Source organism: Lithobates pipiens, unplaced genomic scaffold, assembly GCF_037356315.1.
Source record: "Lithobates pipiens isolate NorthernLeopardFrog02 unplaced genomic scaffold, aLitPip1_a1.2 Scaffold_19, whole genome shotgun sequence".
Classification (NCBI taxonomy): Eukaryota; Metazoa; Chordata; class Amphibia; order Anura; family Ranidae; genus Lithobates; species Lithobates pipiens.
Window position 1 is genome coordinate 252,238,341 of NW_027507764.1, and position 15,053 is coordinate 252,253,393.

The 15,053-nt window shown below is 45.7% G+C and overlaps 1 protein-coding gene across 3 annotated transcripts in view; it reads left to right on the forward strand.

Moving 5' to 3' along the window:
• Positions 1 to 15,053, forward strand: part of TMEM245 (transmembrane protein 245) — a 198,941-nt gene that overhangs the window by 39,463 nt on the left and 144,425 nt on the right. For all 3 annotated transcript variants that reach the window (XM_077491921.1, XM_077491919.1, XM_077491920.1), the window contains exon 2: positions 5,749 to 5,866. In XM_077491921.1, coding sequence (XP_077348047.1) covers positions 5,749 to 5,866 — 118 coding nt within the window. The remainder of the gene's footprint in view (positions 1 to 5,748; positions 5,867 to 15,053) is intronic.

Here is a 15,053-nt window from a genome sequence, read left to right on the forward strand (position 1 = left end):
TTTGCCGTGGGAATTTAGCTGCAAAATCCCCAATTCCAGCCAGAGGGTTCCTGGGCATTTGAGATCTCACCTGGGGTCTGGATTCAAATAGCCCTTAAGCTTCTGCTAAAAACACCAGCCGCAGCTCCCTCTTACATCAGAGAAGCTGTATGGTGGACAGGTGGTGCAGAGGAACGAGTGTGCCTAAACCACTTCAGATGAGAAAGAGGTAGGTAGGCCATTGCTCCCCCTTCCCCGTGTATATACTGACTGGTGCAGTGCAGAACCTGGGGTCGGGATACAAATAGCGCAGACGCCACTGCTAAAACCACCAGCCACAGCTCCCTCTTACAGCAGAGACACTGTGGTTATCGCAGCAGTAGGTTGCCAGCCTCTCCCTACATGCCCAGTTGTGGTACATTTAGTAGGGATGAATATAGCGTACAGAGGGGACCTGGTAGATACAAAGTTACTTACAGGCCAGGTATACCACTGAACAGGTTATTAATTGGGCAGTGGTTGGTGGATTCAGAAGCTCCCCTGGTCAGCAGGTGCACTAGGTTACCGGCCCTATTAGCCCAGCTGCTAGGAATCTGAAGTTGCTTCACAATGTTTAAAAGCTGACCTAACATTCAAGGATGGGCAGAGACCAAGCTACTGTGTGGCACAGTAGGGGTTCCCTTGTCACAGATCCTCCTTTTGGGGGTTGCCTGCTATAGTTAACTTTCATAAGCTCCAACCTCCCACTCCACCTTTACACTGTGTTTATATTATAGTGTAGGAGGTAAGAAGAAACTTTTTTTATTGGTTTGGGCTACAATCCACGCAGTGGCAGATCTAAAGGCGATTCACCATAGATCGCTCCCTACATCCTTTTAATTGAGGATTTTCTGTGCAAACCTATGCAAGAGCTACATAATTAATTGTTTGAAGCCTGCAAATAGCCATTTACCTCCCAGGCTAAACTGGTAACCACCTCTTCTAGAGAGGTCTTAGATTGGTCTCTAGGGCTGGGCTCATTGAGACTTTAGTTGCTAATCAGCACCACCTGGATATGTGCTGGCTAGCGTTGGCTCAGTCTATGGAGGTAAGGTAGGACAACAACTACTACTAATAGTAGGGTGTCCAACCATTTTAGGATCTGTTCCTTCTCTGGTGGTGAAGGTTTAGTATCTACAGCCCAGGCTATGCCTATGAAATAAATTGCCTGTTGGTTATTTCATAAAGGGATAGACCATGACTCCTCATTGGCTGCACACCAGTAGACCTCAGTAGTGAAGGTTTGTGCTTGCTGGGATGTTTTTGTGGCACAGCAGAAATACACATTGAGATTTGTGACATCTCTGCTTATAAGGGCTATATTGCTGTACATCAGAAATGCACTGCACTGAAGCTTGTTTGCTGTCCTTTATATACTAAAGGTACTGCTTTGTTTGGCTACAGATCAGAAAAATACAACAGTGAAGGTGGTCTGTACTTTCTGGTTTTGTGTTGCACAGCAGAAATGCACATCATTGTGTCTGGTGACATCTCTGCTCATAATGGTTATATTGCTGCACATCTGACATACACAAGATTGAGGTCTGTCTGTGGGGCTTTGTGTCCTGTTTTACTGCCTTGTTGGTTACTTATCAGAAAGGCAGCAGTGAAGTCTGATGGTCCTGATTTGCGTGGCGCTGTGCTGATTCAGACAGTGCTATTAACAGCAATGGCTGCCGAGTTTAAACATGCGATTTGACATGTTGAGTCGCATGACAAATCATTTCAATATGGATGTGCTATCTCTATTCATAGTGTTTTATTGTTGCACATCAGATTTATACAGCATTAAGGTCTGTGAGGTTTTGTGTCCTGTATTACTGCCTTATCAGAAAGGCAGCAGTGAAAATTGATGGTTCGAATTTGTTGGGCTACATAGTAGAAATACAAATTGAACCCCTGCCAGGTGTAGTACATATACTGCCTTTGGTAATCCGTGTAGCACCACAAAGTGGTGTTGTGCTGATTTTAGCCATGCGATTTGACATGTTGAGTCGCAAGGCCAAATCGCTTCAATATGCATGTGCTATCTCTATTCAGAATTGTTATATTGTTGCACATCAGACATATACAAGATTGAAGGTTGTCTGTCCTTTATGTCTTGCATATACTGCCTTATTGGCTGCATATCAGAAAGGACACAGCAGTGAAGGTTGCTTGTCTTTTTCTGATTTTGTTTTTTCTGCTCAGCGGAGAGGCACATTGAGGATGGTGGCCTCTCTGCTCAGTATTGCTTTATTACTACACATCAGACATACACAAAGATTGAATGTTTGTGTCCTGTATGTCCTATATTTACTGCCTTATCGTTTGTATATCAGGCTAAGCAGTGTTTCTCATGGATCTACCTTTCTGCATCTTAGGGATACACAGCAGGGGTTTGTTGGCTGCAATCCTCCAGGGAGTCACAGCATTGGGGACCCCTTACTTGTTCGACCTGAAAATTGCTATTTGTTTTTTTTTTTTTTCCCTGCGACCTGTGTAATCTTGAGGTCTGTGGATCCAGGAATCAGGGACTGCTGGTGTCGCACAGACACAAATGGTACCCATTGGAAGCCATAGTATATGACTTCTCATGCGTCTTGCAGTCCCAAGTCGCAGGTTGGGTCGCACGAGTGTGGGAACCCTAAACTTATCTGTCCCTTCTGATTGAGGTTTTGCTACACAGCAGGAATACTCATCATGGCGTTATTGTTTTATTTTGCAGCAGACCAGAAAGATTGCAGCTGTAAAGGCTGTCTGTCTTTTTCCTCAGTGTCTGCTTTTATGTTGTTGCACAGCAGAAATACTCAAGATTGAAGCTTGTTGGTGCTTTCTGTTTCAGAAAAACACAATGCTGCAGGTTGCTCGTGTCCTTTCTCAGTGTTGGTTCTATCTGAACTACACTACAGAAGTGCATGACAGAAAGGATTGTCTTGTGTTCCATATTTTTCCCTGTGGCATAGCAGAAATGCACAACACGGGAGTTGGTGTTCATATTAATCTTATAACTGTATTTGGTGGTTTGTCAGAAATACACAACATAGAAGTTTGGGTCTTTCTGTCTTTATAGCCTTGTTTTGCTGTACATAGGTAAAGCACAACAGTAAAGGGGGTTCCTGTCCTTTCCGTATTTATATATCAGTTATGACCTAGCTAGCTGCACTAAAGAAATACGCAGCATTTAGGGTTTGCTTGAGTCTTAATGTTTTTACGTCTTGGCAGCACATCAGAAAACCAGACTATGAGGACTGTTTGTCTACGTTGAGGTTCAGATTTGGGTCTCTTCCCATATTTGATATATTGGTTTAGCTAGTCACACTCAGGCACACAACATTGTTGTCTATGCTTGTGTCCTTTCTGTCTAAATCTATTGTGCCGTGCCCACAATCTATGATCATTTTATTTGTGATATTAATAATGCATGTATCACCTTTTGTATTTCAGCCTTCTTTTCCATGGAGGGGCCAGGAGTTCGGGCTGCAGCTGCCACATGTCAGAAAACCTTGACCACTTGCATTCAGGGATGCCAGAACCATTTCCTAGGGTTGAAGCCCTGTAGGGTTATGGGACACTGGAGGAAGGGGATAATGAATCGCCCTGTTTAGTAAGAACTTGGAGAGTTCTGTTCAGAGGAGTATTAGGGCCTGAGGATGAAGTATAAAGATGTATACCCGATCGAATAGGTTTCGGCTCGGTGCATGGCCTTCATTTTGCCCTTTTAGCAAAACTAGACATAGCAATATGGGTAGTCTACTCCTGCTAGGGACTTTAATCTCCTGAAGAAGGCTCTCAGGCGTAAGTAAGGACATAGATTGGGCATGCCTTAAACCCAGGGTTCAAGCTTCTGTTAATCTATTTCCCTTAAGTAGGCTTCCCTTTAGTCTTTTGCTGACATAAAGATAAAAGGGAAGCAGTTTTATTTCCCTCAACAGGATAGTGTTAAGACAGGCCCTCTTATTGATTAATGTAGTGTCCTTGTCTTACACAGGTCTCTTATTTATCTTTTTAGTGGTTCTAAGTAGCACCTACAGGCATAATAGGCCATGGTTGTTAGATGTGTGAGATAGGCAACATTGCTAACCTACAAGTTTAACATGTTTTCTGATTCAATTTTTAAGAGCCCATTTCACCTAGATACTGCATCTGAAGCGGAAAAGGCAGGAACATCTGTGGAGTAGACCTGCAGATCAGCCGCATGATCCAGCTAACATGCCTTCATCAAGCATATGAGCGTATGGAGTGGAGGTAAAGCTCACTGCAGAGCCAAGGTTCGCCAAGAGGGTTTTGCAGTGGCCCCACCCTAAGGTAGGCCTGAGGTACTTGTTTATCCTCTCAGGTGTGCCGTCCTGGAAGATGACTTGAGAAAAGTACCAGTTACTTACCGGTAACTGTCTTTCTGGGAAATCTTCCAGGACGGCAGGCCTACTTCCCGCCCGTTGGAGGAGGGAAAATTCTAGAACACTAGAAGGTGAGTACCTATGAGGAATGATTTCCCTTGTGAACCTGGTTCAGGAGTTACTTCTCTACAAACTGAGGATCAAGGGGAAGGGTGGGGACTTAAGACAGCTGTCGATTGATTGTGTTTCCTGTAGGGAGGAGCCTCTCATCTCTCAGGTGTGCCGTCCTGGAAGATTTCCCAGAAAGACAGTTACCGGTAAGTAACTGGTACTTTTTCCAAAAAAAGTGTGCTTGTAAGACTGCTGTGCAAATACGGTTTGACACAATGTTGCAACAACCGCCATTTTATTCTCTAGGTTGTTAAAAAAAATTATAATAATGTTTGGGGGTTCTAAGTACATTTTCCAGCAAAAAAAAAAAAAGACCGTTTTTAAAGCGGAGTTTCAATTGTTAAATTTTTTTATTTATTTGGATGAATATTGTTTGTTTCAAACTCTTTATTTTTAGCACTCACGTTTCTGTGATGAATCGCTGCTCGATTGCCGATTTAATAGAGGAAGATCTTTTATATTCCTCTTTCCTGGCAATTTCCATGGTGCTTGTGGGAATGTGAAGGCCACAAGCACTATCTTCCAGGATCAGTCAGGTGCAGCTGAGTGACCAGCATGCAGCGCCCTTTCTCGCGCATGCGCAGGATGCACAGCTCGCAGCACGGTACATTTCTTACGATGCTATTGCAACAGGTTGTGTAGTCGGAAGTGCCCGCCCCATTGTGATGGCAGCGAAGCCCTTGGCGCCGTCCACTGGAAATGATGACAAGCATCTCCAAGGAGCACTAGCAAGTACAGGCGCCGAGGGAAATGACGTCAGGTGCCATGGAGAGGAAGTGGCAGTGCTGAAGGCATGAGTAAAAAAAATTCCAAATGTTTATGCTGATGCATAATGCTGTTGATTTCTGGAAAGTTGATTTTATGGTTGGCTACTGTATTTCCCATTGTACATTTCCTTTAGGAGACAATGCATACAGTAAAAGTAATACTACTCTCCAAACCTATAACTAATTTAAACATAAACTGAACAAAATAAGGCATCTGTAATGTGGTGGGGTTTTTGGTCTGCGTGACTATGTATACATCATTCAATCCCTCTTGGAAATTTTTGGAAAGGAATTTAATTTGCTTTGTGTATTGTGCAGTGACTGTATGAACAACATAAATGTTCATATGGTTTAGTTTCCATTGTTTAACAGAGGAAGTAAGCTATAATTTGGAGTTGTATTTATAGTTTTACTGGACATAGAATCTTTTTTTCTTGGTAATCGCATTGTAATTTTTTTTTTTCTTTCCCCAGATTTGGACACTAGTCATTGGGTATGTGCTGGCAATTTCGTTCAAGTGGAATGTAGTTACCCAGCGATATCTAACTGCCATTTCGATTCCAATTTGGCTCATTCTACTATTTCACTTTGGTATGTAGTCTCTAATGGTGTCTTATTTATTTAATAAAGGGATTCTCAGAGTAACAATTGCAGCATGCGTGGAAGTAATTAAAAGCAAGCCTAGGTGATTCACATTGAGCATGTGGTGGGGGGGAGGGGGGAACGGTCATAAGCTGAGGTTTGCCTTCAGTAAAAACCACATGCCAAAACAATCAGTTTCAGAGACATATAGGCAGCTAAAAATGTAACTCGCAACCTTTTTCTGTAACCGTTAATAGCTTCCCGACCGCCTCACACATATATACTGCAACAGAAGGGCACGTACAGGCAGATTAATGTACCTGTACGTTGCCCTTTAAGAGGTGGCTTGCGGGCGCACACGCCCGCTGGGAGCTCCATGACTACTGATTGCGGGTTCCGCTGGCAAACCCGTGATCGTCTCACGGTGAGGACGAACTCTATTGAGAGCCCGTCACAATCTCCTGTCAGGTGAATTGGATGTGGGGGGAAAATCCGCATTAGTGTGAACCCAGCCTCAATATTGTTGGTATTATGGTGGCCATACACTAGATGAAAAATCATTAGAAAATCTCTCATTTGTACAGTTCATTAATTTATGGTCAAGTTAATGGGCACAAATCGAAACTCTGTAGTGATGTTTTTGAGCCGAAAAATCTAAGGAAAAGTTTGTAAAACTTTGGCTGAACAGAAGATACATTGAAAGTTTAATGTCTTTCTCGCCCAGTTTGCTTATGTGACAAAACAAACGAAAATTGGATTAATTTATGTCAGTTGAACGATTTATTGATCAAATTTCGGTCATTACATGAGGACAAAATCATTTGCTCTAACGACCATGTGTTTGTTTTTCGAACACTTATTCAAACGATTTTTCGACAGGTGTATGGCTAGCATTAGACAGGGTCCCTTGTCTCAGTCATTGTTCAAAGTGATCTGGGTAATGTACTCAAACCACAAATTGCTCACATTGTTGTTATACAGTTTAATAAATGGCTAAAAAGAGACAGGCAATTGACATTTTTTTTTATCTGAAAGTACATCCACAGGGTATAAGATCTCTGTCCTATATACCCAAATCCTGAAATACATATTGAACACAAGGATTTGTGTTGTTTAGCAAGGATTCTTTTCTTTTGCTGAGCATATAGTAAATGGTACCATAAAATACATTTTTGAAACTATGAAGTTTATTGTATTTAAAAAAAAATATATATATATATATATATATATATATGTATGTGTGTGTGTGTGTGTGTCGTGGCCCTATGACCGAGAGAGATGTGGATCACATAAACACGCAACAAGACTTACAACATAAATAGACCCAAGGTGTGCCTTGGTGGTCTGGTCGATAGAGCTGGGCGATTTTCTTAAAAAAATAAATAAATTGCGATAAAAAAAAAAAAAAAAACCTCAATTCGCGATTCGAATCAAGTTTTTTTTTTTTACGGACACCGCGCCAGTCCTGAGGAGCTGCGGGCAGGAGTTTTTAGGCGAGGCCGCGGCATAGGCCTAGTCCGCAGCATCCGGTCTCGCAGACTAGGCTGAAGCCGCGGTCTCGCCTAAAACTGCCCACAGCTCATCAGGACCGGCATGGTGCCAGCGCCGGTCCTGGGGAGCTGCAGGCAGGAGTTCTTAGGCAAGGCCGCGGCGTCCGGCCTCGCAGACTAGGCCAAAGCCGTGGCCTCGCCTAAAAACCCCTGCCCGCGGCTCCTCAGGACAGGCGCGTGGTGAGAAAAAAAAATCTACATAAATCAATTTGCTTAAATTTTGAATCAATTTGACCTCTCAACTCGATTCAAGATTTAAATCGATTTTTTCCCAAGCCCTACTGTTCAGTATGCCAAGAAAAGGGGGCAAAAGACTATAACTATAATTATATAATATATATATATATATATATATAAAAAGTATAATAACTCTTAATTCTTGTGGTTATTGAGCCAGCTTGGTGAAGGCTTGTGCCATTTCTTCCTGAGGATTTGGGATGTATGTGACAAAACAAGCGGACTTTCATTGGCCTAGTTTCTTGATTACGTGGTCTGGCACTCCCTGTTGGGAGGCAGCTGAGGCTGCCCCAATCTGGAAGGAATGTCCAGCGATCTGACTGGGGTTGAAGCCCAAGTTGCTTAGGAGGATCCTGACATGCTTGATAAACTGGCTGCCACTCAGGGGGCTGGTTAGAAAGGGTAGCAATGAGCTACCATCAAATTGCCTGGGTAGATGGGACAGTAGTTGGTCAAGTACCATCACTGGGCACCAGGCATTGTTAGTCTGAAATAGGTTGATGTCAACCCCGAAGCCTGTTTGTTGTGTTTTGCAGACTGAGATGAAGGGTGTAATGGTTCAGAAAGCATGTCGGGTGGCATCAGAGCATTGACTGCCAGAGCCACTGACGGTAAATTCACTAGGTCATAGGAAACCGTAGAAGGCCTGGTAGATGGCCGCCTGAATGACTAGGCTGAGCAAGGCCCCAAACAGAGAACGAGTAAGAATTTCAGACATGTCCCTGAAGAGGACACTTATGATAGGTAGGCGTTTTGCCACAGACTACGGGTTGGTGCTTCTGTATGTCCTGTAGGATGGACTTGACTGCTTGACCTGAGAATACTCGCAATTTACTGGGGTCCTGTAAGGACAGGAAATGCTGGACGATGGCTAGGTATAGCCTGATAATATTGTGAGAAAGGGACAGCTGCATGTGGCAATACGATATGACGTGTCGCCTATCGCTGCTCCAGAGTAAGAGGCCAAAAACTTGCGGTAAGTGTTCCAAGCAGTGCGATAGGCCTTCAGTGTGTTGCGTGCCAAGGAGTGGTTAATGAGCTGGTTTGCGTTGGTGAGATGCGACTTCAGTCCTTCGTCAGCAACGACCAGGATGGGACAGGAGTAGTTGGGTCGACTCCAGGCTCCCGCTTGAAAAAACAAGTAAGGTTGAAAAGGGACAGTGCATCAGCTGTGATTTTGCATTTGCCTGGAATATGTCTACAGAAGATATTAAACTGGAGACAGAGTGACAGCTGCATGTGCCTGTGCAGGAAGGACATGATGGGGAACGACTGTAATGCCATTCAAAAAAATTTGTGAATATAGGAGGTAAGAGTCCAAGCTGTAAATTCAAAATGAAATCAATCAATTAAAGGAATAAATATAAAATGTCTATAATATGAGGTAGAACTCTTCCACTGTGAATTCAGTTTAAATCCTTAACCACTTACTTACTAGGCACTTAAACCCCCCTCCTACCCAGACCAATTTTCAGCTTTCAGCGCTGATGCACTTTGAATGACAATTGCGCGGCCATACAACATTGTACCCAAATGAAATTTTTATCATTTTTTTCCCACAAGTGGAGCTTTTTTTTGGTGGTATTTAATTACAGCTGGGAGTTTTATTTTTTGCTAAACAAACAAAAAAAGATGCAAAATAAAAAAAATCATGTTTAATAGTTTTTTTATAAAATTTTGCAAACAGGTCATTTTTCTCCTTCATTGAAATGCGCTGATGAGGTGGCACTGGTGGGCACTGATAGGCACAGTTAAGGTGGCACCGATAGGCACAGATAAGGCAGTACAGATGGGCACAGATAAGATGGCACTGATGGGTGGCACTAATGGGCACTGATAGGTACCACTGATAGATGGGACTGATGGGCACTGATAGGTGGCACTGCTGAGCACTGATGGGCAGCACTGATGGGCACTGGTAGATGACACTGATGGGCACGGATATGTGGCACTGAGGTGCAGCACTGTTTGTTGAGGCAGATTGTGGGCACTGATAGGTGGCACTATGGGCACTGATGGGTAGCACTATGGGCACTAATGGGTGGCACTATGGGAACTAATGGGTGGCACTGATGGGTGGAACTTTTTCCTATACTTGGGTGACACTGGCAGGGGGCAGGTGGGCACTGATGAGCTGGCCCCCAGCTCGCCGTGATCGGGACTGAAGTCCCTCATACGGCTGCTGGTGATCGGCTTTTTTTTGTCAGCGCGAGGAGGAAAAATAGCCGATTACTGGCTCTGTTGTGATCATGTGGTAAGGGATTGGGATCGATCTCTTGCTCCGATCTGTGATCAGGCGAGTCTCATAGACCCGCTGATCACAGAGCTCGTACCTCAGGGGGCGCGCAGGCCACTCGTGCATGGGACGATGTTAATAGACGTCGTCCCGGCAAAGCAGGTCCGCGCTGTAGCCGTCATTCGGCTATAGCGTGGATCTCAAGCGGTTAAACGAGTGAACATACAAGATGAATAACTGTGACAATTCCACCACCACAGCTCCAGTGTGAACACCGAATAAAATGCATGCTTACCATATGGCAAGCTAAGTATGCTTGCGATCAATAACCCGGTCAGGGCCTTTATTCCAGATTGGAAACCAGTGCCTCCGGTCAGGGTCTTTATCGCAGGGTTGAAAATGATACCTCAAAATGATCCGAAGGATATAGCTAGCCAAACAGTATGAATCCCTCGGTCAGGAAGGTTCTGGCAAAGTGGTCAGATATAACCCAAAAGAGAGGAACTTGCCCTAGCATAATTCCAATGAGACATAATTTATTAAGTAATAAAGGTTACACTTAAAATGTGAAGGATAAAAAGTAGCAGAAGTATAGGATTTTGTAGGTGTTTTCTTTATATAACGTGCAAATCAAGCTCTTGGCCGCCTGAGTCCATATCCTCCATTGATCCATGGGTATCTCCTCACCCAGAGTCTTTTCCCACTTGAGCTTGTATGCATGCTTGCCTATTGATGTAATAGGTCTTTCGTTAAGAATTTTATAAATGTCGGAGATCAGGCCTCTTTGAGCGGATCCTGCCAGGACAAGATTTTCAAACGGAGTAGGTGGGGAGAATTGCAGGTTTGGTGCAAAAGTTAAGGCGTAGTGGCGGATTTGGAGGTACCATAGAATGCTCGCTTTGGCAAGTCAAATTTGGCCTGCAGTTCTGTGTACAGGGATCCACCAAACTTCCATAGTGGAATAGGTCTCTTGTGGTCCAGGGAGAAGACATCTGGGTGGGTCAGGCTATCTGGCATCTCGGGGTTACAAGCAAAGGAAGTCAGGAGCGAGCTAATTGATGATAGATTATGCTACTGCGCCAATTTCGTCACAGCTTCCTGAGCTGCGCCATTGGACCAATGAGCTGTGAGACGTTTGCACTCCATAGTAGAATATTTGGGTGTATTGGGGCCAGCCACAGTTTCTCTATTTCGGTCCATTTATTATAGGATCGAAGCGTGAACCAGGAAGTGTTTGTCTTCAGTTGCGCCGCCTGATGGTATTTAATAAGGTTGGGGAACGCTAGTCCTCCATCCGTCCGGGCTGCCTGCAGTACTGAGCGCGGGATTCTGTGACATTTATAATTCCAGGTAAACTGCAAGAGCTCTTCTGTAAGTGCTTTAATTGGCCATAAGGGACAGGGACGGGTAGGGTTTGGAAAAGATATAATAGCTTCAGGAGGATTGTCATCTTCACCGATGCTATCCGTCCTAGTAAGGAAATGTGGTGTTTTTTCCACTGTTGCAGGAAACCTCTAATATTTTGGAAAAGGGGAGGGTAGTTTTCCTCAAAGAGGGTAGAGTATTTCAGGGTAATTTTAATCCCCAGATATTTTAAAGCCATAGTTTTCCAGCTGTAGGGGAAGTTAGCTTTCAAGTGTTCTACATCTTCCTCTGGTGTGTTTATAGGGAGGGCTTCTGATTTAGATGTGTGTATTTTATACCCTGATAAGGCTCCATAGCGTTCCAGTTCCGCAAGGAGAGCCGGCAAAGAGGTCCTAGGTTGGGTTAACGTAAGAATTATGTCGTCCGCAAATAAGGAGATTTTAAATTCCCTATCTCGGACCATCGTGCCCTTGATGTCCAGATTCCGTTGGATAGTGGCTGCTAGGGGTTCAACACACAAGGCGAAAAGTAGGGGCAAAAGAGAGCACCCCTGTCTGGTGCCATTCCACACTGGTATCGAGGCAGTTACGTCAAAGTTTTTTTTACTGGGGATGAAGGGCCCGAATACATATGCTGGATGGCCCTGTAGAAGGTTCCCCTGAATCTTATATGGCCAAGTGTGGCGAACAAGAAGGGCCAGCCCAGGTGGTCAAGCTAAGTAACAAAGACTGTTTGCTTTCCCTGTTCGCCACCTCTAGTAGGTCTATTATCTTACTGGTGTTATCTCCCGCCTGCCGTAGGGGGACAAATCCTACTTGATCCCTGTGGATCAAGTAGGACAGGATCATGTTCAGACGGATTGAGAGAAGTTTGGTGAAAATTAGGAAGGGCGATAGGCCTATAATTAGCGCACATGGAAGGATCCTTATCGGGATTAGGAATTACTGTATGTCTCTAGGTATCGGAGTGTCATGTAGAAAGGCATTAAATAGTTTGCACATATGAGGAAGCAAGTGAGGGAGAAATGCTTTGTAGTATTCATAGGGAAATCCATCAGGGCCTGGAGCTTTGTGGTTGGGGAGGAATTTAATGGTCTGTTCTATTTCTTCCGGTGTAATTAGCGCATTTAGGGAGTCCAGGTCTGTGGATTGAAGCTGGGGTATCCTGTTGTCTGCTAAATATTGCCGTATATGATTTGGTTATTTCCGGCGAGGGGGGGGGGGGGGGTTGCTGGGAATATCCAGATTATTGTATAGAGTCCTATAGAATTCTGCAAAGGTATGTCCTTCGGGTGTGAAACCAAGGTGCCTGCTCCATTTTTAATCTGGTAGGGGGTTGACATCTGGATGTCCCTCAGTTTCCTGGCTAGCAATGTATGGGCTTTGTTGCCTTTGTCGTAAAAGATCTGTTTCAGTTTAATCAACGCCTTCTCGACTTGGCCTAGGGCCAGATCACCTAGTGTAGCCCTAAGGGACGTGATTTTTTTAAAGAGATTTAGAGTAGGTTTGTGCTGCAGTTATCTTTCGTGGGCCATAAGCTCCCTCTGTGTGCGCTTTCAGCTCGTGTGCATTCTTTTTCAAAGCCGAGGAGAGGGCCAGACATTTGCCCCTCATCACCGCCTTGTGGGCTTTCCACAGAATGGGGGTAGAAACCTCCCCTGTGTTATTTTCCGCCAAGTAGTTTTTTTGTGTAGTTATTAGTTCTGTTCTTGCTGGGAGATGCTGGAGCAGGAACGTATTCAGTTGCCAATTATAGTGAGATGAGAGATAAGCTTGGGTGTAGTACCTAGAGGCAAACGGGAAGGAACCCTCTTTATCTAGGTGGGTCTCTTGGACCATTACAATGTCCGCTCCCGACTGCCTAAACTCCCTCAATGCCAGATGCTTTTTATGGCTGGAGTTCAGGCCATGGACATTTAATTAAAAAATCTTAGTCATGGGAACTAGGGTGGGGGGTGTAGATACTCATCTGTTGGAGGTGAAGACCTTCCAGACTGCCCCTGTCAATGATGATGGATATCGTGCGAGAGGAGACCCGGATGTGTGGGGGACAATCAAGGTTGAACCAGCCGACGAGACCTAGAGGAGGTGGGTTGAGGAAAGCTAGGAAAAGGAGAAGATTGGTTAGCATTGTAGAAGTATGCATAAACTTTAACATCATCACTATCAGAACACAGGCCTTATGACCTAGGTCAGAAAGGCTTACCGCGAGTCTCTCTGATCCAACCCTTCCCGGGATGAGTCGGAGGAACCCAGGGGAACCCCAAAACAAAACTGCAAATAATGTCACTGGGCTTGGCGCTGGCACCTTTGGGTTTCAGGGCCCGATGAGCTCTGTCTATCTCAATGGTATTGGTGGGGTGTTCCCCATGCAGGTCATTAAAAAGGGATTTAATGTGGATTGGACATCTTCAGGGCCTTCTGCTTCTGGGATCCTCCGGACACGAATGTTGTTTTGAGTGTCCCCTGTTGTCCAGGTCTTCTATGTGGCGCTGCATATCTCTAAGGAGGGAGCGGTGTTCTGATCCCTGGAGTTGTGTTCTATGTACCTCAAGTTTGGTTTCTTGGATTTCCTCCTCCACCATTTCCACTCTATCCGCTAGATGTTTGAGGCCCGACTGGAGGGTCTGGATCTCTGTCCTGCAGGTGGACTTCACATCCTCTATGAGTTATCTGAAGTCCTCCTTGGTCGGCATGGCTTGAAGATAGGCGTGCCACTGCGGGGCTATGGGAGGGTAGTGGTCCCTTCCCTGTGTGCGGTGACTGCTGTCGGGTGGCATCCGAGGTTGTCGGCTGGGCTCCCAAGGGGGTTCTGGGGCCGGTGGTGGGCGGGCGGATCGTCCCATGACTTGCTCCAGTCCGGGCTTTGTGATGGCTGTTGGGGAGCCTTTCCCGGGAGGTGAAGGGGGCATGTGGGGCCCGTTGTTCTGGCTGCTTGGGCATACTTGAGGGCCTGTGCAGACTGCGGGTCTTGTAAATAAGGGCCCTGTGTCCCATTGATTCCCTGGGGCTCCGGTGTCGGAGGGCCTGATAAGGGGGGTTCGCTGGAGGTATGAGTTCCCCCATGCTCAGCGAATGAGGGCGGATGGGCTTGTCCTGGTAGGGATGGATAGTTCTCTGTACTCCCTACGGAGTTCGGGGAGCTGCTGGCCGTTACTGTTATGCTTGGGGCTGGTGCAGTGCGCAGTAGCTGAGAGAATGCCGCAGAGCACTGAGTGTACTGTGAGGGTCTCTGTGGGAGTCCCAAGATGGCCGTCAAGGAATTTGCTATATAGGGGACTCCCGGGTCCTGTGATGGCCCCCCTCTATTTGGTGTGGCAGATTTGGGCTCTGGGGGTCCCGATGGTGGTCTGGGGATGGGTTGGAGCTCAAATAATGGTCTGCAGATCCCTGGGTGTATAGAGGTGGCCTCTGTGGGAGTCCCAAGATGGCCACCGGGAGTGCTGGTGAAGAGGTCTCAGGCTTATTTGTGGGCTCACACAGTGGACTCACCGCTCCTGGATCCTGGGATGGCTCCTCTACCGCTTGGTGGTATGATTGTGGGCTCTGGGGGTCCCGATGGTGATTCGGAGCCTGGATGGAGCTCGGATGGCAGTCTGGGGCCTCGTCTGTGCCGCCGGCTGGCGCCATTTTGGCCGTTCTGCCCGGCGGAGCGTGCGGGAGATTAAAGTAAGCCCTCAGGTCCGAGGACGTTCCCAGAGGGGGTTCTGCGGTGCCCCGATCTTCAACTACAAAAACTGATTTCTCTCACTATCCCACTAGCCACTCCTTTTAGCTGTCTTTCTTGGGGAATCTCCAAAAAAACATAT